The 26476-nt window shown below is 49.4% G+C and overlaps 1 protein-coding gene across 1 annotated transcript in view; it reads right to left on the bottom strand.

Annotated features, from left to right (window-relative positions):
* ZNF831 (zinc finger protein 831) overlaps positions 1 to 26476 on the bottom strand; it is a 93385-nt gene that overhangs the window by 20379 nt on the left and 46530 nt on the right. The window contains exon 6 of the mRNA XM_015566211.1: positions 20069 to 20220. Coding sequence (XP_015421697.1) covers positions 20069 to 20220 — 152 coding nt within the window. The remainder of the gene's footprint in view (positions 1 to 20068; positions 20221 to 26476) is intronic.

The raw sequence follows: 26476 nt of genomic DNA, 5'->3' as shown, positions 1-26476 counted from the left end.
CCCCCGCAGGCAGCCAACCCTCATGTGGGTGAGGCCATCTTAGACCAGCCAGACCCACCAATCTGCCAGCTGACTCCCAGACACAAAAGCAAACCAGCAAACCAGCAACTGGCAAAATGCCTAGCTGACCCAGACTCATGGGCAATAAGAAATCCTTATTGTTATAAACCACTGAGTTTGTGGGTGTTTTTGCTACAGGGCAGTAGCTGACTTATATCACAGGTAAACATATGTTTGATATCCTATATAATAAAAGCCCAATATGTTAAGTGTCTAGTCGACCGGTCGGCTGTTCAACCAATCAAAGCGTAATGTGCTAATGATATGCTAAGGCTGCTCAACGGCTCGCTATGACATGCACTGACCACCAGGGCGCAGACAGTCAACTGGTCCACCAGTCGCTATGACATGCACTGACCACCAGGGCGCAGACAGTCAACTGGTCCACCAGTCGCTATGACATGCACTGACCGCCAGGGGGCAGACAGTCTACTGGTTGACCAGTCGCTATGTTGTGCACTGACCACCAGGGGGCAGATGCTCCAACTGGTAGGTTAGCTTGCTGCTGGGTCTGGCCAATCAGGACTGAGTGAGATGGGCTGGACACACCCTGGAGCCATCCCCCGTTCCTCCCTGGCCCTGATCGTGCACCGGTGGGGTCTGTCGGCCTGGCCTCCACCCTCGCGCAATCCGGGACCCCTCAGGGGATGTTGGAGAGCCAGTTTTGGCCCGATCCCGCAGGCTAGGCTGAGGGACACCACTGGTGCACGAATTCATGCACTGGGCCTCTAGTAAGTTAGATAATGCTGTATAGTAAGTGCATATATAGTTACCCTTGATATAAGACATATGAATATATAGATATGCATTTATGATGATTAATATATATATATTGTAACTTTAAAATTTCAGATTATTTGTTCACAAATCACAGAGGTAATCATCCCATACTTTGGAGCTTCCAATTATAACTAGCGAGGTCTGGAATGAGAATCATGACCTGTGATAACCTGGGTCTGAGGTTAGACCGCCTAGATGCGTAGCACTTGCTTGTGCGCAGCCTCCAATCACCACTCTGCCCTTCCATGCATCTACAAGTCGAGCATAATGATAGCACGTGTATTGCTGTCAAAGTCTCAAGGAGATGATAAAAGGGCTCAGATAGTGACTAGTCCATAGTAAGTGCCCCATTGATGTTAGTTAAGATTATTCCTACTATTATTCTTATTAGATACTATAAGATATTACAAACAAATTATAATATGGCTGAGCAACTGACAGAACTGACGTTTGAGAGCAAAAATGTCCATAATAAAGAAGGTTAGAATGAATGACTAGTTAAAATAATGCATGAAAAAATTTAGTGGCTCTCAAATAGCTCCCTCTGATTGGATCATCTTTTAGATTTTCTTCCTCTGTTTATACTAACATGAAGAAAATATTCCTTCTCCATGTCCTCCAAAATTTTATTTTACTTTTGAAATCAAGCAAGCCAGTTGGTCCCCCTTCAGCTCCTTTTCTGATCAGCTGGAAAAGATGTTATGCTAAGGACCACATATGCCTAAGTATGAGAGAGATTTTACCCTCACCATGGATCCTTCAGAGAAGAAGCAGTTATCTTATAATAAAACCCTTATAAACTCTCATTCTGTCGGAAGCTCTCCCAATTACTCCATTGCAGATTACAAAGTACTGTTTAGAAAGACTCATTAGCCTGAAATGCCAATCAATGCCCGTTTGGGTCAGTCCTTGCTATCACCTGACAAAATTGATTTTTAAAAGATGATGGGAAGGAGACCTTTGAAACAAATTTAGTCATTCTTCCTGGGCATTTGGGACACAATTATAAGCACTGAATGTTGTAAACAAGTCTCTTGAAGTCTGCTTTTAAAAGCAAAATAGGACATGTTTATTTGGTGGAAATTGCGAACAGGCATCTACCAAAGAAATAAAAGCGACTGTCCTGACGTTATCTAAATGGGTCCTCGTGGCTGTGGGTAGATTTCTATGATGGCATTGTACTCAGCTTTTTAAAGTCCTAGCTCTCAAAGCACAGGGAATGAAGTGAAGATGCAGTGTTCTGAAAGCCCTATTAGATGACTCAACCAGGGGCTCGGGCGATGACAAAGGCCACATCAAAGACACATGCTACAGGTTCACCTAGAATGGCTTCATGAAATGTGAGCAGAAAATGCAGCATCACCGCACTAACGGTTTATGTAATGTGTGATTTAAAGGGGTAGATGCACCTCGATGAATCAATTAAATGTTGTAAATAGAAACTTGCCTATCTCATCTATATCTTTGTATGTTATAGTTCAGGTTGGCTCCTAAATCCCTTTCAATCTTTGAGTTGAGAAAATAGGAATAGTCTTATATTGAGGTATATGTGATAAGTAGCTGCATTTCATGATTTACAGATAATTGGTAACTGGGGGGTTTGAGGAGGATGCTCCTGGAAGAAGCCTAAAGATGGTGAGAGAAACAGGAGGATGATAGACAAACATGATTTACAGAGAGACTTCAGGGAGCTCTGGAGTAGGAATTGCATCACGAAATTTGCCCCACCTAGAGGGACTGAGTGGGCTCACCCCATCAATGGGTCAGTGGCTGTGGCCGCCACCTCTTCTCCCCGCCGTCTGTGTGTATGTCAGGAGCAAGTTGGTTCCCTTTCAGGAAATCTTTTTAGAGCGGGGCAGATATAAGCATAAGCAGCTATCACCCTTGACAGCTAGGGCATGGGCACAGGTGGGTCCCCAGCCTGAGCAGGGACCCGGGCAGGGCACAGCAGCATCTAGCCTGGCACTTGCAGCACGCGGGGCACAGAATTCTCCTGGCTGGGTGCACCCTCTGTGACCTGTGCCTGGGAAGCAGAGGAGACTGGGATGCACACCTGTGGTTTTGTAATCTCAGCACCTGATCCCCCTCCAGGAGCAGCCTGCTCAAAGCAAGTTGGCCGGCTCATCCTGGCCACCTCCACCTCCGGGGGGTGGGGGGGTACGTTCTACACACCCGGCCAAACAGAGGGCTCAAGGCTAGGCATGTGAGCCAAACCTCACTGAATTACAGTCAGTGCTGGGACTTTCTACCACCAACACTAAGTGGGTGGGCCCCCGGGACCACCATACACCTAGGGGTGCAGGCCACAGAGGAAAGCCAGCTCAGAGAGGAAGTCAGGTAAACAGGACCCTGGTGACATCATCGAGTCCGCAGAACCGGCCTTGGCTTCTCATTACAAATTCCCTATTGTGCTTAAACCTTTTTGAGTTGGATTCTGGTTCCTTGCTACCAAGAATTGTGACTCATACCCACACATTCTCCTGACTCTCACAGACATTACTCATCCTCCTTGTGCCCCGGAGAATAAGATGGCTGGGCACCATGGATACCTACTGACCCCCACCACCCTCCTACCCATATCAAAGGTGGGATTAAGGACTTATCTCACTTCGCCTAAAGACACATTTAAAATTCAAACCTTGATTGTCTGCTCCAAGGCCCTAGAAAATCAGGTTCTGCGTTTGCCTATGAGACACAATCATGGCTGGGATGAAAGAAGCCAGTCTCTTCTATAAAGACGCGTTTCCAAAAGACATTGATTAATCTAGCTGCCCATTCTTCTAAGCAAAACACTAGAGAGCTCATCATTTTCCTCCTTATCTAACTACCCAGATGACTGCTTCGTGACTCCTCAAATTTATTGAGTGGCAAAACCGGAAGCAGAGGAGAAATAGGACTGTGTCCTCAGAAGCACTGAGAGCTCAGGCTGCCAGGACCGAAGCAAGGCCTGCTCAGCCAGCTGTGCAAAATCCACGGAGAGATGGGGAGAAGTAAACACAAAGCCAAACAAATTAAAAAGAACCTCTTCCTCTTGAGGGAGACTTCTAGAACAGGCCAGGTTAAGTGGGGTTTCTCAGCATGGATAAAGAATTACTAAAAACTCATTAAAATTGTTCCCCATTTCTTAATTTTAAAAAATAACATGTCTGCCTTGAATCTATAATGAAATGCTACTTTAATGAACCCAAATTAATTGAAATTAAACACGACAGAACACAGCACAGGATTTAAAGGGTAAAGCAGTTAAGGATTCATAAGTCAGAAATGGCGTTTCCCCCCTCCCCAGCAGCAACCCCCCTACAGGGGGGAAGGGAGGGAGAGCCTGCAAACCCAGAAACAGATTTACAAGGAAAATAATTGCTTTCATATTAAAACATTCAAACCCAATTTCTTTTGAACCACTAATGTGTGGATCTTTAAAAATCAATAGCATATTGTGTTTAATGCACGCGAATGAAGATGGATGACGCTGCACTTCCTCGGAGCTCGGCAGTCTCCACTGTAATGCCTTTTGGAATCGCTGTAGCATGTAATTTCTGTTCTTGTTTTCTCTGAACTCCGAGAAGCTTTAAAGGTTTGAGGAGACAGTGGGAGCTCAGTGAAACGTGCTTGATTTGCCCTTCAAAGGGCAACGTTGACCTGCACAGTAGGTGCTCAGCAAGTAGCCCTGGAGGGCGGGGCTGACCACCTGGGTGAGCACCGGATGAAGCCCGGGCCCCTCACAGCCAGCAGCCTCCCAAAAGCAGTCAGATTTATCAAAGCAATGGGCAGTGAGAGGGGTCTCATCTGACTCTACCTGGGTCCAGACTGGTGTGTGTGTGTGTGTGTGTGTGTCCATGTGCCTTAATTACTCTCATGTAAAAATTGAGAGATTTTTCTTAATGGAAAATTCTGGCTCTCTGGCTCCTCTGTAGAGATGAATAACAATGAGTTGTGAGGCTCACTATGCAGTAGGATGCTAAGCCTGCTTTAAACTTTATATAAAATGAAAATGAATACTGTTATTACCACCCTCACGTCACCGAGGGGGAAACTGAGGCATAGAGAAGCTAAGACTCGACTCAGGACTCCAGGTGGTGGCATGAGACCCCCCCACTCCCCGCCCCCCAGTGCTGGACCCCTGGGAGGCTGCCGCAGCCTCTCCCTCTGGCATCTCCCTTGTACAACTGCGTGTGCCTTTTAACAACATGGGCAGGTCTGAAGGAGAACCGGCATGTTCCAAGCCGGGGAGCATGGCAACGGCCCCAGCCTCTGCACAGAAGGGTCTACACGTCCAGCGTCCTGTGCAGAGGCTGGGGGCCCCATGGGCATGAAACCCGGGACCCTGCCTCACTTGCCGCGGGACTGGGAGCCCGGAAGGCCCTTGCACCCCACTTGGTCCTTTCTTTCTCCCCTTCCTCCTGTTACCAGCTGGGGACCCCTGCCCTCTCTCTCAGCATCATTTCATCCCTGCACATCTGGGAGGCATCATGAGAGGTCAATGAAACGACGTGACAAGCCGGTCACCGGGGGGCTGGGACGGTGGAGGGGCTTTGTCAGTGGGGGTCGGCCTATTCGAAAAAGGCCCAGGGCTGAGGTCAGAGCCCCGCTCTCCCTCCTCTAGCTGCAGCCTGGCATGTAAGTCCAGCCGCCTGAGCTCCTAGGGACATCGACAAAACCCGTGCCCAGGGGTCCCCTGGTACTCAGAGCGGGTCTTCCGAGTGCTCAGGTGCCCCCCCGCACGGAAGCCAGGTCCAGTCCGTGGCCAGGCACCCCTGGGCGTCCGCAGGACCCCGGCAGGACCGGGGAGGGCGCAGGGCTGGCTGCGGCGCGGCTGCTCGCAGATCGGGGCCAGGGGGAGCCCTTGAAGTGTGGAAGCGATTTCTCTGCAAAATAAAAGACGCGCTTCGTTTCTCTCGGTAATAAATTCACAGGCTTGTTTTTTAACCCCCACCAGAGGTTAGATGAGTTTCAGAAAAAGTTTTGATAAATTCATGGCTAACTTTTGAGGTTATGTGAGGCTGTTGTTAAAAAAAATAAAAAGAGAAGAAGAAAGGCAAAGAGAAAAACAGCCTTTTTCTCGGCTGCAGAGTCACGGAGCCGTGAGGGCGGAGGGGAGGGGGCTTTGGGCTTTGTGTTCTTTCCAGAAGGGTCCAGGCAAAGACGGGCTTGTCGAGACCCCCTCCTGTCCCCGGCGGGGGCGGGGGCGGGGGGAAGGGGGGATGAGGGAGCTCATTCTGCACCAGGGCTCAGACTGCCGCCTAGACTGCCCCCCTCCTCCCCCGCAGGCTGCTCTGCGGCTGGTGGATTTTTCCATTGCTCTCCCTGCAGTCCCGGGCGCTGCGGGCAGGGGCTTCCGCACTCACCTCTTCCTGGCAGGTAGTCAGGAAGAAAGCAAAAGTTCTAGCCCCTGAGTAGGGGTTAAAAAGCACCAGAACTTTGTCGGATTGATAAGCAGAGGAGAGGGAGGAAGCAGAAGCAAAACAGAGCAGTTAAGGGAGGGGGCGTCGCGCATTAACTATGATTCAGAGACTCAAATGCGCTGAGTTCATTTTTCAATCTGCCTTTAGCTAGGGGAAAAAAATAAGGAAATTATAGAAAATTGAGAAACAAACATCTCCGAGAGTGCTTTGCACCCGGGGTGCTTAATGAACACTTAATAATTTCAAATGCTAGTACTTAGAAAAATGGCTTTTGTCCATTCCCGGAACACCAGGTGCCTCGCAGCAACAGCGGAACACTGAAAATAATCATTAACGTCCATGTGGAGGGGCACAGAATTACTTTGTCATGTCTCCGGAAGTTAAGAAAATAAGCAAGCTGAAATTTGAAGAGGTTTAGCAAAGGAGAAACCTTAGAATTAAACTTGCATTTCTCCCCCTCAATGTCTGAACTTGGACAAGAATAATTAAGGTGGAGAGTGGCCCCCACACCCCTCCTGACCCTGCAGGGCCATAATGAAAATTAGAGGAGGAAAAACATTCGGAGGGAACGGTCCAAAGGCTCATGCAGGAAGCAATGCTGTCAGAGCAGATGCTCCAAGGTCCCGCCAGCACCCAGGGGTGGGGTCAAGGCCACTGTGAATGACTTGATGGAGAGGAAGGCAGCGTCCAGAAGCAGAGCCACCATTGCCAGGAGGCCGAGGTGCGGTGGGGCAGGAGCACGGAGGACTATTCCGGTCCCTGGTCTTCTCTGCCTTCCCCTCGGCAGGGAAAGCAACATAAGCATTCATGTGGCAGAAGTGCAAGTGCCCCCAAATACCCTCCCAGATGCCGGCGAGCTCCCCTTCTGAAACTCACCATCCATTACGCCTTCCTTTGGCTTGCCGAGGTCTTCTCCAGACCTGGGCTGGACTCTTAGCCCACAGTCCCCTGCTGTGAGCCATGCTAGCCACCCTAGCTAAGTCTCATGTTGCTAGGCTCTTCCCACGGTCATGAGCACATGTTCAGGCTTCATGGGGTTTTCAAGGGCCAGCTTAAAGGTCAGTGTAGGTCAATGCTTCTGGAACCTATGGACTTAGAAACTATACCCCCACTTTACAGGTGAGGCTCTGAGGCAGAGAAGGGATGGCCCTGACCAAGGAAGTAGTTTGCAGCGGTTCTCAACCTGTGGGTCGCGACCCCTTTGGCGGTCGAACGACCCTTTCACAGGGGTCACCTAAGACCGTCCTGCATATCAGATATTTATATGACGACTCATAACAGTAGCAACATGACAGTTATGAAGTAGCAACGAAAATAATGTTATGGTTGGGTCACAACATGAGGACCTGTATTTAAAGGGCCAGAAGGTTGAGAACCACTGAGTTAGAGGGAAATGTCCAGACTCACAGGAGTTCTTCTGAATCCAAAACCAAACTTCCTTCCCCTGCATCACTCCTGACCCGACAGGAGGCCGAAAAGCAGACGGGGGCGGGCGGGGAGGGGGGGGGTTGACTTTGCAGTCTATTGTAAGAGGCAGCTGGAAGGTGAGGTCTCTGGCATTAGAAGGTTCCTGAAAAAATAAATGCAATGAAAATAGAACTCTGTTCTCAAACTCTAGCTAGATGCTGAAACCTAACCTCTCTCCATTTAAAGGGCGATTAGGAAAGAGCTCGCTGAGCAGATGTCAAAGACGTATTAGCCCCGAAACAAGACTCTCTCCATGATGCAGGCAAGAGGCTTAACAGGGACCTGAGAAGAGAACTACTTTCTCATCATGATCCCATGTGTCTCCGTTTGTCTATATGTCACTTAGAGCTATTTCTTCTCTAGGCTCACCAGGGGCCCTCTATGCTGCCGCACCTCGCCACTAGCACCTTAGTTCGAATTAGTCCTAAAGGCTCACCTGTCTCCAAAACCAAACAGGCCTTGCCCCTCCTGAAGGCCAGGTGCCAGGGAGTGGCCCAGGGAGATGAGCCCTGAGCCTTTCATCACTTTGTGCCCCATCTGGAGGTCTGTGGACCAAGCCTGAGGTTATGGTGTGACATCCCACCCCATCCTTTGATTCCATTTGGCTCCTGGCTCCAGCACTTCACTTAGAAGGTTCTAGAACAGGATTCAGACTTCCTTGAGGGCTGTACTGAGAAGGGGCTTGCCAACTCCAAGGTGAGAAGGGTTTTCAGGAAGTCCTTCAGAAGCAGAGGAGTCTAGAACAGTCTCCTTTTCAGGTTTGGGACTGAACGTGAACTTCCCAAGATTGAACCCAAACCTGAAAAGGAGGCTTGTGTTTGTAACGTTGACCATAACCATGCATTTCTTTTTCTAATACCCATTTTTCAACTTCTCTTTATGGTCCTGCCTTCCCACATCCCCACCTGGACCAGCCCCTAGTGCCCGGCCAGTAGGCCTTCCCACCCTCTGTCTGCCCAAAAGTCAGAACTCAGAGCATATCATTCCATTTCGACGGGAATCTATTAGTGACCACGAAGGGAGACACTTAGCATTTTAGATAAATAAATAAATAGGAGTTAAGTGCTGTGTGCCTCGATTTCCAGAATTTGAGTGTGTATGCAAAACACTATGATCCAAGGAAGGAAAGGAAAGGTATGATAAAGAAGGACAGCCACAGTCCACATCACTCCCCCTGCAGAGGGCCGGATGGAGGGGCCTTGAGGATGGAGGTGGCGGGGCCTTGGCGACGGCCCCTCCCCGTTGCTGCTTATGCGAGCCCACCCTCCCTCTCCCGCGGCCTTGTCAGGAGCCCTCATTTGGGAGCTTAATCACATCAGCAAGCTCACCGCACTGCATTTGTAATGACTTGTTTACCAGTCTGTGCCGGCTCCTCTGCCAGACTGGGCTCTCCCTAAGGACAAGGGCCATGTCATGTTCCTATTTGCCTCGCTTCCTGCTCCCACACACTGCCTGGCACGGCACGGCCTCCGGTAATTGCGTGGGCACCTCGGGCTGTGGGGCTCTAATCTGCTTCGCAAAGGTGTCTCAGTTCACCACCCTGTCCAAGCGCTGTGCGAAGAGGCCCAGACCACCTCCCCCTCCTCCCCTCTCAGGGGCCTGAGGGGCTCTGCTGTTCGCAGATGCACAGAACGTCATTAAAGCATGAGTCAGAGGCATCTGCCTGTTTACCTGCGCTGCCCCTACTTCCTGTGGGAGCCATCACTCCCTCCCGGGCTGGAGCAGAGAGACCCCAGCCCCTCCCTGCCAGATGCCTGGCCCAGTCTGAGCCACTCAAATCCCCCGGGTGGGTCCAGGAGAGACCCAGGCCCGCTCTGGTCCATGAGAAGCCAGCATGAATGTGAGCAGCGAGGCAGGCACCAGAGGAGCCGGAGATATGACCCAGAAGAAAGCCCAGCCAAGAGATGGAGAAACTGAGTCCCAGTGACATCCCTGGTCCCTCCTGGGTCCAGCCTGCCTGAAGCCTGTCTGTCACAGGAGATAACGAATATTTTGTTGTTGTTCAGGCCAATGAGAATCGAGTTTCTTTTCCTCACAGCCCAAAAGTCCTTCCCAAGGCAGGGTGCAGAGTTGAAATCCCACCTCCAGCAGCACCATGTCGGGGTGTCTGTCTGGGGATAATGAAAGCTCACAAAGAGAGACATTGCTCGCATATTGTGGCTTCAGCCCTGTGAGCCTCTCACTTTATCCCGGGAGTCTGGGCTATGGCCACAAACCCCACACTGAGCAGGAAGGGCCGAGGAGTCCAGCTCTGGCCCCTGTGTATAATGAGGGGTGAGGACACTGCTCACCCTTTGACCGGAGCCTACCCTGTTAGTGGCTGCCCCCCACCCCCCGAGTTCCCGGGCGGCCGGAGCCTTCTGGGATTTAGCCGAGTAACACTTCGGGCTCCGAAGCCTGCAAATCAATTAATCTCTCCCGCAAGTCGCTAAGCGGGCCTAATGAATTGGCCAGGCACAGAGGAAGGCCTGCGTGGCTCTGTGTCCTTCGCAGTGGCGGGCTCTGGGAGCAGCCTGAGACATCGTGCTTCTGCTGAGGAACAAATCTATTAATATTTGGAGAGAACATCAAATGTACCCAGTGGGCTTAAAGTTTGGTCAAGAGAAACTCACTTCTCTGTGATTAAAAAATATAGTCTTATCATCCCTCTGCGTTTTTATCTACAGCGGCCCCAGGGAGGACGGGATGCAAGGTCGGGTAGAAAGCCCCTCCTGCCCAAGGGCATTAGAAGTACCACTTCTCAGGAAGGAAGTACTCTGGTGTGCTGCTGATGGGACAGTAAACTGGGAAGCATTCTGGAAGTAAGCATTTTAAAGTGAACAGCCTAAGACTCAAAGATCCAGCAATTCCTCCCCCTGGGTCTTCCCTAGAGAAACCCACAGCTCAGGCCGTGGAGTTAGGGGCAGTGGTCCAAGGAGCAAGATGCAGCAGTGACATATGGAGATGACCCACTACCCTTGTCAGGGGAAAGGCCACATACATCAGAGCATCTTCCCCCAGAGAGACCCCGTTTCAGGGTGAGATAGGTCATATGCATCAACCGTGAAAAACTATGCAGAGTTGTCGAGTAAAAAAAGCTGTACAGTGAAATGTGCAGTGCGGTCCCTTCGTGTTAGACACATGCACACGCACACACGTGTAGAGATAATGATCTGGCAGATGCCCTCCGAACTCCAAACTGTCCTTTTACCTGCCGAGGGCATGGGGTGAACAGATTTACCTGGGGGTGTGGGGACGGGTGGTGGTCAGAGCACACACGCGCCTGCTCCATGTGTAAGGGAAGCACCACGTGTTACAGTGTGTGACTCAGCCTCTTGGTTCCTCTAGGTGGAGCCTCACTTTTCCCAAGTCCTTTTCAAGCACAGAGGCGTTTCGCAGATGCTTTCTAGTCAGTCTCCCGGCGCCCACTCTGCACCCGCCCTATCCACCGCAATCCGTGCTCACCCTGTACCTGGAGGGACCTTTCTGAAGCCTACATTGCATGGTCACTCCTGCCCTCCACCCCTGCACCCAAATCCTGCAATGCCTCCCCATTGTTCTCAGGAGAAAGATGAGCCTGCTCCCCCCGCCCCCCCGCCGCACCCCACAGCAGACTCGGGCTCAGTCAACCTCTCAGAATCGTAGAAATGCAGAGTGTGGCTCTGGCAAGTTTTGCTCAGTGGTTACAGTGTCAGCTGGAACACTGAAGGGTTGTAGGTTCAATTCCCGGTCAAGGGCATGAATCTCAGTTGCGGGATCAACCCCCACCCAGGTCAGGGCATGTGCAGGAGGCAACCAGCTGATGTGTCTCTCTCAATAGATGTTTCTCTCTCTCTCTCCTTCTCCCTCCTCCCATTTTCTCTCTCTCTAAAAGTCAATGGGAAAAAAATATCCTCATGTGAGGATTAAAAAAACAAAAAGAAAGGCAGAGCTTGAAGCTGCCTGAGAGCCCCATTCGGCACCCCCAGTGAGGCAGAGAAGGCAGGGTCTCGGGGCGGATCTTTGCAGAATGTCATCCCACGGCCTCACCCCCACCTGCTGGATGTAGAGTCTAAATCCATGCAGGTCCGGATTAGACAATACAAGCCAGCGGGGGTCCTGCTGACAGAGCGGTGGCCCCCAGGGCGGGGCTCAGCCCAGTGGCGGTGATTCTCAAGCCTAGTGTTAAATAGCACTGGGTGGCACAGTGAGAAGGCTGCTCCTGTAGCCTGTCTCATTAAGGAAAAACAAAAGTCCCGCCTGGGAGCTGATGTCCCTCTAACACCTCCCTCACACTCCAGCCTCCTTCCGTGAAGGGAGTAGACCTAGGGCCATGCCTTTTGCCCAGGGCAGAATCTAGCTAGACTTACTTACCGAAAACACTGTCTGTTCCCAGTGTTTTTATTCTGTAACGTGTTCTTAATGGCTCACGATATTGGTTTTCTGTTCTCAATGGCAATAAACAGTTTCTCTTTAAAAAATAGATGTACTTATGTTTGTTGTTAAAAAATTTTAAATGAAGTAAAATGAACACTGTTTACATTTTCTGTAAGTGAGCCTAAAGGATAACATAAGCCAATAACCATGTAGGTGGCGGCAGAGGCAGCATCGCTGAAGGTGCAAGTGACTGACTTGAGTTTGGGAAGTCCATTGACCACCATCTGGTGGCCCCGAGCAAGTAGCTCTGAGGCTCAGTTCCTCTGGGAGCAAAGTGGGAATAAGATCCTCGTCACAAGTTTGTTGGGGGAACTCAAGGGGAACAAACTTCCTCAGTGTAAGGTACCCTCTGCGTTTAGTTATTGAGAATTTTCTAGAATCTCACTGTGAGATGTAGCCCCGAACTTCACCGTGTTTACTGCTCCAAGCCCTGCCAGCTGCAGGAAATCACAAAACCATAACCTTGGTGTCATTCTTATCATTCAACAAAACATCTCCCTCAATCAATACGACTTCAGATGTGTCATCCGGGCACAGGGCCACTCTCTCCTCTTCAGTGTTCCAATTTTAGTCTGTGTTCCAGCAGACGCAGCGCGTCCCAATGTGCCCAGCAAAAGCCAAATAATTAACCTCAACCACATCAATGTTCCCCATTCAGATCGGCAAGTGCGTTTCTAAGGAAATAGAGGAGGAAACACATGACGGAATGTTTCAGTGCATCCCAGCCCTGGAGTAGATAGAACAAATCTCAGTTAATGGAGCGGGTCCTTTTAACACAAAGTATTTCAATAATAAAAAATAAATAAAGGCTGATATATCATCGGCTAGAGAGAAAGAAATGTGCCTATAAACACAAGAACAGAACAAATCTAATTAGGAAGTTCTTTTTTGCAGCCCAGGGTCAATAACTGTGATATTAGGAGACCAGCAATAGGGCTGTATGCTGATGAGTTTTAAGCTCCCAGAGTCCAGAGAGTTCCACTTGAAACGCAAGCAGATTCAATGAGATGGTGTTCATCGCCCACAGTGCCCCACACTGAAAAGTACATATTCATTTCGGTGCCGTGACCTCATCAGAGAAGTTCATTAGTAATTGTGTAACCACAACAAAGGGGAGTCGGTAGAGGCTTCTGTTGGTGTATGGATGTACCACCCACTTCGTATGGGTGTGTGGGTTTTTCGATTGCTTTTTCTAATGGAAAAATAACACCTGAATGCAAACACATGTGCAATGGGCATGCACACATACCTGCTAATCTTCCCTTCTTAAGTGAGACACTGACTTGGGAAGTAAACATCACAGAGATCATTTTCATGACCAGACTCCTTGAACTTCCCCTTAAGCTAGAAAATGTGGTCTTTGGCTGACCCACACCAGCTGGCTCACGTTGGCATGAAGTGGTTGCCAAGCGGAGACCTGCCCCCCGGTTACTAAGTGAGCGCCAGAAAGACAGGTGTTCATGTGAGATGAGAAGCCACCCCAACAGGGTCCCCTCACACATTTAACCTAAACCCTGACTTTTGAAACATGTTGTCCCCAATGCCACCTGGAAGACACGCTTCAATATCTTGGTTAATCCCCAAGGCAACAAACCAATACATTAAGACACCACACAAGTTTTAGAGGTTTAGCGCTAAAAACACTGCGTGGGAAGTCAGGGCATGTGAGAATTCCTCACTCCCCTGCTCTGTAGGAGGACTTGCTGTTTATCTTCAAAGCAGTTCCAGGGATGGTCTTTTTTCCTTTTACCACAGTGGTCCTTAAACATATTGTGCATGAAAACTTCCACTCAGCTGTAGACACCAACTATACTCTAAGGATTGCATTTGTAGATTTTTCAAAGATAATTTTGACTGCAAGTGGTTTTGACTAAAAGGCTAGTTTTAGAAATGAATCCCGCTAGAGGGTAAGAGAGGATCCAGATTAAAAGGCATCAAAGTGCACATCTTCAGGTTCAGAGTCACTGTCTTCAACTATCTTTACAGAACTTTCACCTGTAACACTGAGGTGGCAACTCACATGCCATGTGCCTGCCTCCACACCCTCACCCGCATTTGGTGTTTCACTGTTCTGATGTTTGCCATCTGAGAGGTGTGGGCATACCTCACTGTGGTTTAATTTGCACTTCTCTTGTGGCTGATGACATTGAGCATCTGTCCACATACTTGCATGTCTTCTTGGGGCTGGTTTTGTTGTCCTTTCAATTGAGCCTGACCTTCAAGGAAGCTCAAGGTAAGAGGCTTACTTCTGCTTATTTGGCTGTTCATTAAAAAACACTAACTGAGGACCTGCTATGGTGCCAGGACCCGGTACAAAGGTGGAGATGCCTGTCATCTGGGTAAACAGGGTCCTTATTATCTGAAATCTTTGCCACTGTGAAAGGCCACCAAGAATGAATTCATTCACAATGGGGACCAAAAATGTTATGGTAAATAGTGAAGAATTGAGGACTTTGAGAATTTATCTTGAAAAACAAAGAAATCAAAAGCTGTTCTCATCAGTTTTCTCTAGTTCATTTGTCACCTGGTCTGATTCTGCCAATGATTATGAATCAACCCAGTGGTCACTTCCATCAACTTCATGAAATTCTATGTGTTGAGCATGATTTGTCACTTGGCAGTCAATGTACATTATATGTGAAAACTAGAGGCCTAGTGTACGAAATTAATGCATGGGGGGGGGGGGCGGTCCCCTTAGCCCAGTCTGCAATCTCTCCAATCTGGGACCCCTCGGGGGATGTCTGAATGACAGTTTAGACCCGATCCTGGCAGCCGGACATCTCTGTCACAATCCTGGACCACTGGCTCCTAATTGCTCACCTGCCTGCCTGCCTGGTCATCCCCAACTGCCCCCCCTGCCAGCCTGGTTGCCCCTCACAGCCCCCCTGCCAGCCTGCTCGCCCATGCAGCCTGCTGTTCAGTCGTTTGGTTGTCCCTCACTAACTCCCCTGCCAGCCGGGTTGTAGGCAGCCATCTTGTGATGGCATGAGGGTTAATTTGCATATCACCTCTTTATTATATAGGATTACCCTGAGGGGCAGGAATGGATGCTAATAGGGGAGGAAGGGTGGGAGAGAAAGGGGGAGAGGGGAGGAGGGGAGAGAGAGAGAGATAGAGAAAGACACGGAGAGAGAGATGGAGAGAGATACTAAATTTATCAATTTGTCAGCAATTTATTCAGGAAGGTCTTTATCCCATGACAATCATTGTGTCCCCAGTCAACCTCTGACTGGGGTGCCCCATAAAGAATACTTGGATTATAAGGTTTTTCCTCAAGTAGGTGTTTGCTGTCCTTGGAACATTCAGTATTTGATATCTAAGAACCTTCTCTCACTAATTCCTTCAATGAGGCAGCTTGAGCTCCTGGGATTAAATCCACCTAATGCCATACCTCAGCCCTGATCCTGAAGTGAGCGTGGGAGAGGAAAGATGTTCTCTGAAATATTGATACTCCTGCCTATCCTGGGGTGTCTGGTAAGTCAACTCTATTTGATATCTGAAAAGAAACTTCCAGTTTCCCCACCCCCTTGCTGGAAACTTGGATGAGATAGACAACTGAATTTAGATTTAAAAAAAGACAGTTCTCGGGAGAATCTCAAAGACTCCAACCACTATAAAATATTATACATTAGGTCTTTATCCTTCACCGCTCCTATGGCCTTCTGCTTATTACGACTTCACTGCCAAGCCATCTGTTGTTCGACTGATTAGAACCAAGCCATCAGAGTAGTTTAAAAGAGAGGGACAGTAAGCATCCTTTTAAAAAATATTTTTTATCCTCCTAAATTATTGAGAGGAAGGTTCTCCAAAAATAAAGAGGGCAAAGAATCAGTTATAACATCTTCTTGCAGCCCCTGGACACAAGTATTCCTGACTACTTATTTTTTCAATGTTTTACTGATTCTAGTTGGCCAATGAGGACCAGGCCAAAGGTTTTTCCTGCTTTTTGATTAGAAAACCCTCCCCCCATCCCACAGATCACCTCAATTTCTTTTTTCTGATTTCACTACGTTCTTCCAAGTTACAGCCTCTCAGGTCACCCCAAACAGATCACCTATCACTGTCCTGCAAAAAATATACACACGTGCATGCACTTGAAAGTACACTCATGGGTACACACACACACACACACACACACACACACACACACTGAGAAGCCATCTCTGATTTCTCCACCCACTGCCTGCTAGGTCAAAGGAGATGAGAACATTGTTTGCAAATGGTGGACAACCAAGGCCCACCTTTCAATGCCTTTGAAGTTACAGCACTTTGTCTTGGAATAACAACACTCTCAGAGTGCCTGTCCCTCCACTGTGAAATATTGGCATTGCATGATGTTGGCAGAAAAGTGCCCAAACCTCTTTGATTTCTAGGCGGTATTGATTTTAAGGTACTCTGCCACCCTCCGAAGTGATGGTGTCCATTCATGACCTGTCCACAGGGCTTGCTGGCTTACCAACCAGCCATCCCTGTTCCCCTGGCAATAAGCAGCAGGAGTGATTGCTATTCCCTGAGCCAATGCTTGGGCCCCATCCCACAGGCCCACACCTGCCGTAGTGTTTTCCCAAGCTGTGGCCAAGGGAGCCTTTTGAAAATGGTCACTGGTGACCCAACCCTCTCCTCGAATAATCAACATGAAAGTACCGGTAGAGACATCTGTCACCACTCCAGCTGTTGCTGCGACATTGTCACCGACACTGGAACTACGTTCCCAGGGAGAATTTGAACTACTGAGGGCCTCTCGTTTCTTAGCTCCACATTCAGGCTTTGTTTCTGATTTTTTTTTTCTGTTTGGGTCCAGTTTTATCCTTTGGCACCCCGTTTGCGCTTAGGATTTGGGTATGACACCAATGTTGGGCTAGAAGTGTACAAAAGTGGAGTTTCTCCCAGTGTATAAGGAGTCTCCAGATCTCCACTGGTGCTCCATGGGGGCGGGGCAGGGCAGTCCCAGAGGTTGACAAGAGCTTCTAAAGAGAAGAAGGGGTGAAAAGGACAATAAAATTCAGAGGATTTCTCAGGAGTCTCCCGGGTCTCTCCGAGCACACAGGGTACATTGGGAAGAGGTCCCCACTTCCACGGGAGGACGTGTGAAAGAGCGCCCCCTGAGGGAGGAGGGCAGAGGAGCTGGTGTCCTCACCTTGGGCTGACATAGCCCCATACCCAAAGCACAAGGACAGACGAACTGGGTGGTGACTGGACTTCAGCCCCTATGGACACAATCCACAGAGCCACACAAGGAGGCTCCGCCCACCCCTATGCAGCCTGTTTCTGGGCCTTCTTCTGGAAAGGAAGCCAATGCATCCCACAGTCCAACACACCCACTTTAGTATGGACTACCTATACCACTTGGACAACTCTTCTTGAATGGTTCTGTTTCTATGATGATATCTTGATTTAGGTTTAAAAATACAACTTTCCTAACCAAACTGAATACATAACAGCACGGACGAGGTACATCATTGTCCACTGAATGTACGTCTGTGCCGTGGCCCTTCTCACTTAGAAACACATGTTGGGGTGACTTCTGTTAGATTGCAGATGGGGAAAAGTTATACAAACGCTATAGTGGTTGAGTTGAAGCCCCTGCAAAAACATATGTCCAGGATAAAAGATATAGTTCATGGACCGTGCGACTGTGGCCTTGGAAAAGGGGTCTTAGCAAATGGAATTAAATGAAGAATCTCAAGATAAGATGATCCTGGATTTAGGGTGGGCCCTAAATCCCATGACAAGTGTCCTTAGAAAGACAGAGGGAGGAGGCCATGTGAAGACAGAAGCAGAGACTGGAGTGATGCTACCACAAGCCAAGGATGCCTGGAGCCACTCAAAGCTGGAAGAGGCAGGAAGGTTCCTTTCCTAGCATCTTCAGAGAGAGTATAAGATTCCCAACCTGCAGAACTATAAGAGAATAGACTTTTGTTGTTCTAAGCCACCAAGTTTCCAAAAATTTCTTTAGCAACCCTAGGTACAGTGGCTTCAATGGCTCCATAGGTCTTCTATGGACACTAGCACACACCAGCCTGCCTGAACTCAATCTGCCCTCCCCAGATTCCCTGTTCTCACCCCTGAGCCTTTACTCACCATTCCCCAGTTCAGAAAACCTCTGTCCTATTCTCCCCGGATCTGAACTTCCAGAAGAAACCCTGTCGCTCCCAAGAAAATTCCCCCTTTGGGTTCCTCCCTTAACCCTGCCCTTGTCCTTCACTAGACAACAGAGGCCATTATTACCACCTGTCCCCCATTCATCTGGCACTCATCCGGCATATGCCAGGCTTTACGCCTGCATGCTCATTATGCTCAGGAGATAGTAACAGCCAACACCCTTCTGCTTAGAGTCTGCAAAGCACTCACCACACACAGGAGCTTACTTGGCCCTGACACTGAGCCATTGAGTAGGTAAGACCTACATTGACAGCCTAGCCCAATGGTCGGCAAACTGCGGCTCGCGAGCCACATGCAGCTCTTTGGCCTCTTGAGTGTGGCTCTTCCACAAAATACCAACTTCTGCGCATGAGCCACGAAGTTTCAATCGCACTGTACATGCACGCCCGCACGTGGTATTTTGTGGAAGAGCCACACTCAAGGGGCCAAAGAGCTGCCTGTGGCTCGAGAGCAGCAGTTTGCCCACCACTGGCCTAGCCTAACAGACAGATCTGAGGAGGAAGCTGACCCCAAATGTCAGAGCTAGTAGGAAAGCTCTGACATTTGGGACAACTGTTGGGTTGGTTGGGGGCTGGATTCACCCAAGCACACCCCGAAGGGCAATTCCATTGGCGGTATCTATTTGAGGAGGAGGAAAGGGATGGAGTTTAGGATGAGGGACACAGGCATTCCCTGATGATATTTTCCCCACCCCCACCTCATCCCAGCCTCTCCCACATGATCTTAGCCCTCCACATGCCACAAACACAGTGCTTTCCCATCCACAATTGGCCATCCAGTTGAGCAAATACCTATACTGATTTCAGTTCTCACTGAGAAACCAATCTTTGTCCTTGCCTACCAGAACAGGCTTTGGGGGTTGGGGGTTGGGGGTTGGAGGTTAGGGGTTGGGAGTGGAGGGGGAGCAGAAAAGTAGCTCCAGTGCCTGTAGGGGGCACTGGAGCTACACAAAGGTGGTGGAGGATATGTCCCCAGGGAGCAAAACTTCAGGCACCAGACAGAGCCCATGGTCAGCCCTTGAGTCAAACAGACAACAATCAGCCACAAAAGGATGGTAATTCAGTCACTGCTGGCCAGACGGGACCCTGCAGCCTTTTCACAGGTGGTCTTCATTTTCCCAGTCAACACCCAGCAAGCAAGGCTAAGACGGGGCTCATTACTGCTGGGGAGAGGGGAGAAAGGGAGGGAAAATTGAGGTCCAGAGAAGTTAAGTAATTTGTGCTGGTTGCCCAGTGAGTGCAACTTAAAATAGCCCATGTTCCAGGAAGCAGTCTCCATTAGTTCATCCTTTATTTATTTCCGAGCATGAAGAGTGGACCTCTTACCGCTTCACATGTAAGCAGTGTTTCCTGCAGCTCTTAACACATAATAACTACTTACTCTTCTATTTCACGTGGACAGGCAGGCCCATCCGCTGACCTATTTCAGCCTCACAATGGTCCGGTGGAAAGAACCAAGTCGACTTTTTTAAAAACGTGGGAAGGTAGACACACCAAGAGTTCTGACTCCCTTTTCCTAGGTCCTGCAGGACACCTGTGTCCAGTACACTTGCCCAGTGCTCAAGGGTGTCTGTCAGCCTCTCAATATTGGATTCTCAATCAATCTCACCGGATATTCTCACTGGCGTCCTGTCCACTAGTTTAGGGCCATGTTGACTGTCCCACAGATGTCACACCTTTATGACATCACCAGTACCCCCCTGGACTTTGGGCTCCTGAGGGCAAGGGTGGCTGTCTCCTGCTCACCCTGCATCCCCAGCAGCCTTTTCACCCCACATGATTCACCTCCAAGGAGAGCATTACCTGCCATTTCAGAAGAAGCCTGCCCTAGGGTCCTGCGTGGGTCCAGCCCCTCGAGTTGGGGAAGGTGGCAGTCTCTTCTCAGCACCCAGAGTGGCTTGCGTAGTCTACTCGCTCTGAGTCGAACTCGACCCTGCAAGAAACTCCCTCTGTACCTGTGGACAGAGAAGCACACGACAGTGACCAGCCTTGGGAGCATGTGTCCAGAAGCTCATACACACAACATCCCAAACAGTGATGCTCAGACAATAAAACCCAAGCCCCTGGGAGAACAGAGGGCGACCTCTACTTGTCAGCTCTTAGAAACGCCTCCTCCCTCCTCACCTCATTTTTACTCCATGTTCATGAGGTTGTTTCAGGGACTAAATGAGACAGTGTTTATGAAATGCCCTCAGTGCTGTGTGGCACATAACATGTGCTATAATTAAAGACTGGGACAAATAGTCTTGAATATTTAATAAAAATGGCTGTCAAGTAGAAATTTCTGCAATGATGGAAATGTTCTGTAATCTGCATTGACCCAGGCAGTAGTAGCCACTAACCACGAAACTTCTGAGTGTTTGAAATATAGTTAGTGTCTGAGACACTGAGTTTTACATTTTATTTCATTTGAATGAATTTATATAGCCACACATGGCTCATGGCTACCATACTGGACAGTATGAGTCTAAAACAGCGGTTCTCAACCTGTAGGTCGTCACCCCTTTGGGGGTCGAACGACCCTAAGACGATCGGAAAACACATATATAATTACATATTGTTTTGTGATTAATCATTATGCTTTAATTATGTTAAATTTGTAACAGTGAAATTGGGGATCACCACAACATGAGGTATTAAAGGGTCGCAGCATTAGGAAGGTTGAGAACCACTGACCTAGACATTCTTATGTCTATTGTTGCACGTCCTTTGTAATGTGCATGACGCATGTTCTACTCTGCCTGTGCTGGGAGAATGCACCTGAGCTAGCCGCCTGGAGGATGAGAAACCCATGGAACCAAGACAGGCCTTCACAGGGGCTGGCCCTCCCGCCCATCCAGTCCCTGGCAGACCCGGCTGCTGCCCACAGACACATATGCAAGTCCAGCCAAGATCAGAAAAACCACTCAGCTGAGCCCAGCCTGAAACAGCTCCCCATAGAATTGCAAGCTAAATAAATGGCATCATTTTAATCCTCTGTTTTGGGTTGTTAGAGAGCAAGAGCTAACAGAACAAGCAGTATGACTTCAGCACGGTGCCTAACTAAACAATTTTAAGGGTACTTTTGACCAGTGGTGATTTTTGCCCAGCCACATATGTAGCATTTGTAAATGAACAGTTATGAATTTATTAGGGTACAGGCTCACAACTTGTTACTAATAGAAACGTGCAAGTAAAAGCAGACCAGCAAGTTAGTCTAGCGCCCCCGTGTTGCAGGGGGAAGAACTGAGATGCAGAGCAGCTGCCAGGTGCCTTGAGACTCACAGACCAAGTGGCCACTTGATCCAGGGCTCCGGACCACTTTGCAAAGGTCCCCATCAGTGGTGAGCTCATTAAAAGGGTCTCTACCCAACTTCTAGCTGCCTGGATGAGCCACAAGGACTCGTTCCATTATAAATCCTCAGATCACAAGAATCCTACTCCCACGACACTCCTCAGAACCACCTGGCTTGGGGGTGAGGGAGGGGAAGGCGAGGCAACCTGCTCAGCCATTTTGCTTTCTCATTTGCCTGAGCCTCTGCTGACATCCAGCCGCAGTCCCATGAGTGCCAGGGCGCTGGCAGAATTTTAAATCAGGTCTGCAGAATGCAGTGTCCACGGGCACTGATTTGACTGCAGCAACAATGAGAAAGGGACTCTCTGTTCATCGTTTCTGGCGTCTGGGTTTGGGAGAGGTGCCACTTATGGGGCACAGTTGCCTTCCTGGCCTTGGGCAGGAGCCATCACTCCTAGGGGTCCCTGCTTGTCAGGACCACAGGTTCCTGAAACCGCTATCTGAGCCAGGTGGGAAGCAACAGGGCTGCAGTTTCCATCATCACAAAGCCTGCACCAGTGGGGGCTCCTGCTGGCGGGGCGGGGCGGGGGGGGGCAGGAGTGATCTCAAAGTGCAGAGACAAAGGAAGGAAGGAAGGTGTGGGGTCACATGGAGAATTCTTCATGCTGCCGTCACCTCTGCCCCCACATCAGTGGGTGGCTGCCAGGCGCTTGCAGGTGTTAAGCATGCACAGCTTGAGCTGCAGGGAGGTTTTGCTGTTGGAAAATGTAGGATCGAGGCACTCCACTCAGTGAAATAGCTAGGAGCCTGCTCTGCTGGAAGAGGCCAGCGCTGAACTCAGATTTTGTGAGGGTGGAATTTGGACCCTTTGCCCTTAGGGGGAGCCCAAGTAGGTCTTGGCATTGTCTCCAGGGCATTCTTTTGCTTAGTCATGCGCAGGGTCTGTCTCCCCTCCTGGCTTCTCCCAAAACCTTCTCGTGCAGCCCCTCCTGGAGCAGCATGGCCCTGGGAAGAGCAGCCAGGGTGAGGCAGGGGCTGCAAGCTGGCCATCACCAGCCACACAGCCTCTGACAGCCTCTCCTCCACCAGGCTGCACACCCAGGCCCGGCTGCTGGAGTGTTGGCTACTAGTGACTCCCTCCCTCCCTAGGGAATTGCCCTTGGCAGATGGGCGCAGTCTTGCCTGGGGAGGCCGGAGGGAGTTTGCACATACCCCCAGGAAAGGCTGCCGCTCAGTCCCGGCTTCCAGCAGGGCAGTCTCTACTGTGCATTTCCCACTCCAGAGCTCCCTATGGGTCAGGCAGGACTGCACACCCAGCAGCACATCCTCCCCTTGCCCTGGTCTGCTGCTCTCACTCACCAGCCTCTGAGAGCCCTCCCTCCATCAACCATGCGAACAAGAATCCCCTCTCAGGCTCTGCTTCTAGGGAGCCCAACCTCAGACACCATGCAAGTGTTTTCCTCTCTTCCCTCCTGATCCCCACCCCTGGGGGATGTTGGACACGCACCTTCAATAGGCGCACAGGCATCTAAATGTGCTCTGTGCTTGTGCGGGACGCTGGGCCACAGAGACTTCTTTTTCTCACTTTGTTTTCACTCAAGGCCGTGTTTCTGAGATCAATCTTGATTTCTGTATTTGTGTCTAATTTGCTACTTTTAGCTGGCCTGATGGAGGTTTACTTAAAAACAACAAAAACACATAAGCTGCCATGTAAGGTCCAGGTTTTAAAGACGACTCCTTCGCTCGGCACAGCTTCCGCTGTCTGTGTCCCTCTCTGTAGGTCTTCCAAGAGGAGGCTGTGTCGCGGACTCTGATGTAAGACCAGCAAGGAGCCTCTGTTTATAGACCTCTTGGGAGAACGTTCAGGAAAAAAGCCTTTTTCCCCCACAGCAGCTTCAGCAGGGACCCGGACGGCTCGCTGGCCAAGGCCAAGAGCTCAGGGAGCACCGTGGTAACCAGAGTCCAGTGGGAAGCTCACAGAAGGCGCAGGCCGAGGCTTGGCCTGTACCTTGACGCTGGCTGAAAGCCACTGACAGTCCTGCCTCCTCAAGCCCGCCCTGCCCTCCTCCAAGGAGCGGTGCGCAGGCGTACACCCCTGCTTCTCACATGCTCCTCCGGGGAAAGATCACATTCACAGGATCCCTCTCACTCTCCTCTCTTGGCCCCACAGGGAATAACGAGGCAAAGGGAACTGGAGTGGATGGCCGGCAGCCCTCGGCTCCCGCTAAGCAGGGCCGGGACTGCGGTGAAAGCTTCCGGCGCCTGTACTAGTGGCCGTCACAACTCCAGGTGTGTGTCTCCATCTCACTTCGGAACGGAGCTCTGCTTACTAAGAGGGCCACCCCGTCCAACAAGAAAGTGCATCATGGCCAAGTGAGCAGACCCCCCCCTCCCCCCAGGCCTCATGCTGTAACGCAGACACCAGCAATTAGGGGAATGGTGTGCACGGCGCTCAGGGTTCTCTCCTCTGCTCTCCTCTTCCGGGATGAGGGCATGTTTCAGGGCTCAGGGAGAGCCTCTTCGGCCATCACCTCCGTGCTCCTGGGACTTCACCATTCATTGTTCCCTTTGCCGGGAGCTTCCCAGATCAAGGCTCAGGTGTTTCATGCTCCATAGCGCACGGCGCACGGTTACAAATTAATCAATGAGATCCCATTCCACGGTCCAGCGCTTCTCCGGACCAGGGCGGTCATTCGTGAGCTCTCCGCATGTCTGTGCCTCTAGTTAGCGTCGGGCGAGGAGGCATGGAGCCTGAACCTCCCCGCTTCCCCAGCTCCACTCGGAGGACGGAGCCTGCGCTCTACTCCGGTCCTTCGGCTCATGCACTTTCATGATGGAAACAGCCATTTTCATTAGTGTGGTGTTTGGAATTGACAACAAAGAGATGGATGAGACAGAATGGAGCCCCCCCCCCCCAAAAAAAAACCCTCCAGGTACAAGTCGGGAGTTAAAATATAGCAAATAAAAAAAAAACAAATAAAAAATAAAATATAGCAAATAAGTGAGAAAAAAGTGATGAATCCAGGCGTCTGCAGGCTTTTTGTATAAAGGTCTAGATAATGAATGTAATAAATATTTTAGACTTTGCAGGTGACACACAATCTCTGACACATATTCTTCATGTACACATGAGTGTGTGTGTATTTATATGTATCCTTTCAAAAAATGTAGAAGCCATGCCTCAATTCACAAAGGCTTACAAAAACTGGCCAAGAGCCCAATTTGACCCTTGCATAGTTTTTTATATGGACCAAAGTAAGTTTTTCCTTACATTACACAGAGAGAACGCAAGAGAATGCGTTTTCATATTTATGATTGAGAGTAAGAGAAGATTTCTCAGACAAGACCAAAAAGTTATCATTATAAAGGAAAAGGTAGCTCCACTTGCCTACAGCAAAATTACCCCTTCTTTATGACAAGAGAATCGTAAACAAGGTTAGAAAATAAGAACCGTTTCCCACAGCAGCTCCCCGATTGACGGCGGCCACACCCACCCTCGCACTGAGCACGACTCAGATGCGTTAAACAGAAAAATATTTAACACAATGAAATGTATTGGTGTTCTGATTAGAAGGTAAGATACACTTAAAAGTCAAAAACCCAGGGGAAACAGAAACCTGGAAAGGTAAGCGAGCTTTGCCAATCTGAGGGCACTTGAGGTGAGTTTGGTCCTTCATTGGCTTGGACTGCTGGGGTGAAGGGTGCAGGATTGAAACCCAGACTCTATCCCAGGTGAGAGTCCACTCCTACACAAGGCAGAAACCTCAGAAGGTCAGACCCTCAACATGTGGGCAAATCAGAAATAACACACCCGACCCCACCACCTGCTCTGGGGACATAAAAACTCCAACCTTCTCACAGAACCGGGGGGGGGGGGGGGCAAAAGTCTCTTCCGTTGATTTCATAACAAGAAGACAGTCTTCTCATGAGCTTGCAATTTGAATTCACTGCCCAGTAGCATGAAGGAACCTTAAACCAAGATTTTTCTTTAAAGTAAGTGACCAGAGGCACCCGGCAGAGGTGAAGCGTGTCACCACTGAAGACACCCACCTCCAAGCCAGTCTCAAAGTTCCAAAAATCTCAGCTCACCACCAAAACTCTGAGAACAAACCAGGAAACCAGGTGTCATTAGTGCGAGCTAGCACAGGAAACAGTCAGCTAGGCCGAGACGTCCTATGTGGGTGCTGTCGGGCGCAAACTAGCAAAAACTAGTGTTTTTTGAAAAGATTGAAAATATGAGTAAAGACGAAAAAGAATGGCCACACTGAGTATTGGTAAGGATGGGGAGAAGCTGGCACTCCCCACACTGCTGGTAGGAATGAAAACGGTGCAATCACCTTGGAAAATAGTTTGGCAGCTTCTTAAATAATCAATTATGCATCTACCATATGTTCCATCCATTCTACTTCTAGGTATGTACCCAAGGGAACTGGGAGCATAACCCACACAAAGATATCAAGAAGAATAGTCATTCTATTTTAACAGCCCCACACTGAAACAAACCAAATGTCTACCAACAAGTGAATATATAACTAAATTCTGACATCTCTACCCTATCTATTTATATAAAAACCCTGGGTGTAACACCCATCATGACCGAGGCTCGACCAACTGGAAGGAAGTCAATCCTGCAGGGGTTGACTTGGCAATGGCTGCACCCTCCCCGAGCTGTTTCCTCGCGAGGGCGAAGTTTGAGGCAGGAACCGGCCCTCGAAGCATGGAGGCATATCTTTAATAAAGTTTTAATACATTATATTAGAGGTTGTGGTGGTACTGTTTTATTCACAGCGTCTACAGGAATTGCTTCAAATTTACTTCTCAATGGAAGAACCTTTCATTCTCAATATAAATTACCAATTCCATTAAATGAAACTTCAATTTCTAGACTCGATATAAACAGTGAGTTGCTAAAAACTATTAAAAAAGCACAATTTCTC

Source organism: Myotis davidii, unplaced genomic scaffold, assembly GCF_000327345.1.
Source record: "Myotis davidii unplaced genomic scaffold, ASM32734v1 scaffold262, whole genome shotgun sequence".
Classification (NCBI taxonomy): domain Eukaryota; kingdom Metazoa; phylum Chordata; class Mammalia; order Chiroptera; family Vespertilionidae; genus Myotis; species Myotis davidii.
This window is presented reverse-complemented; position numbering and strand designations above follow the sequence as displayed.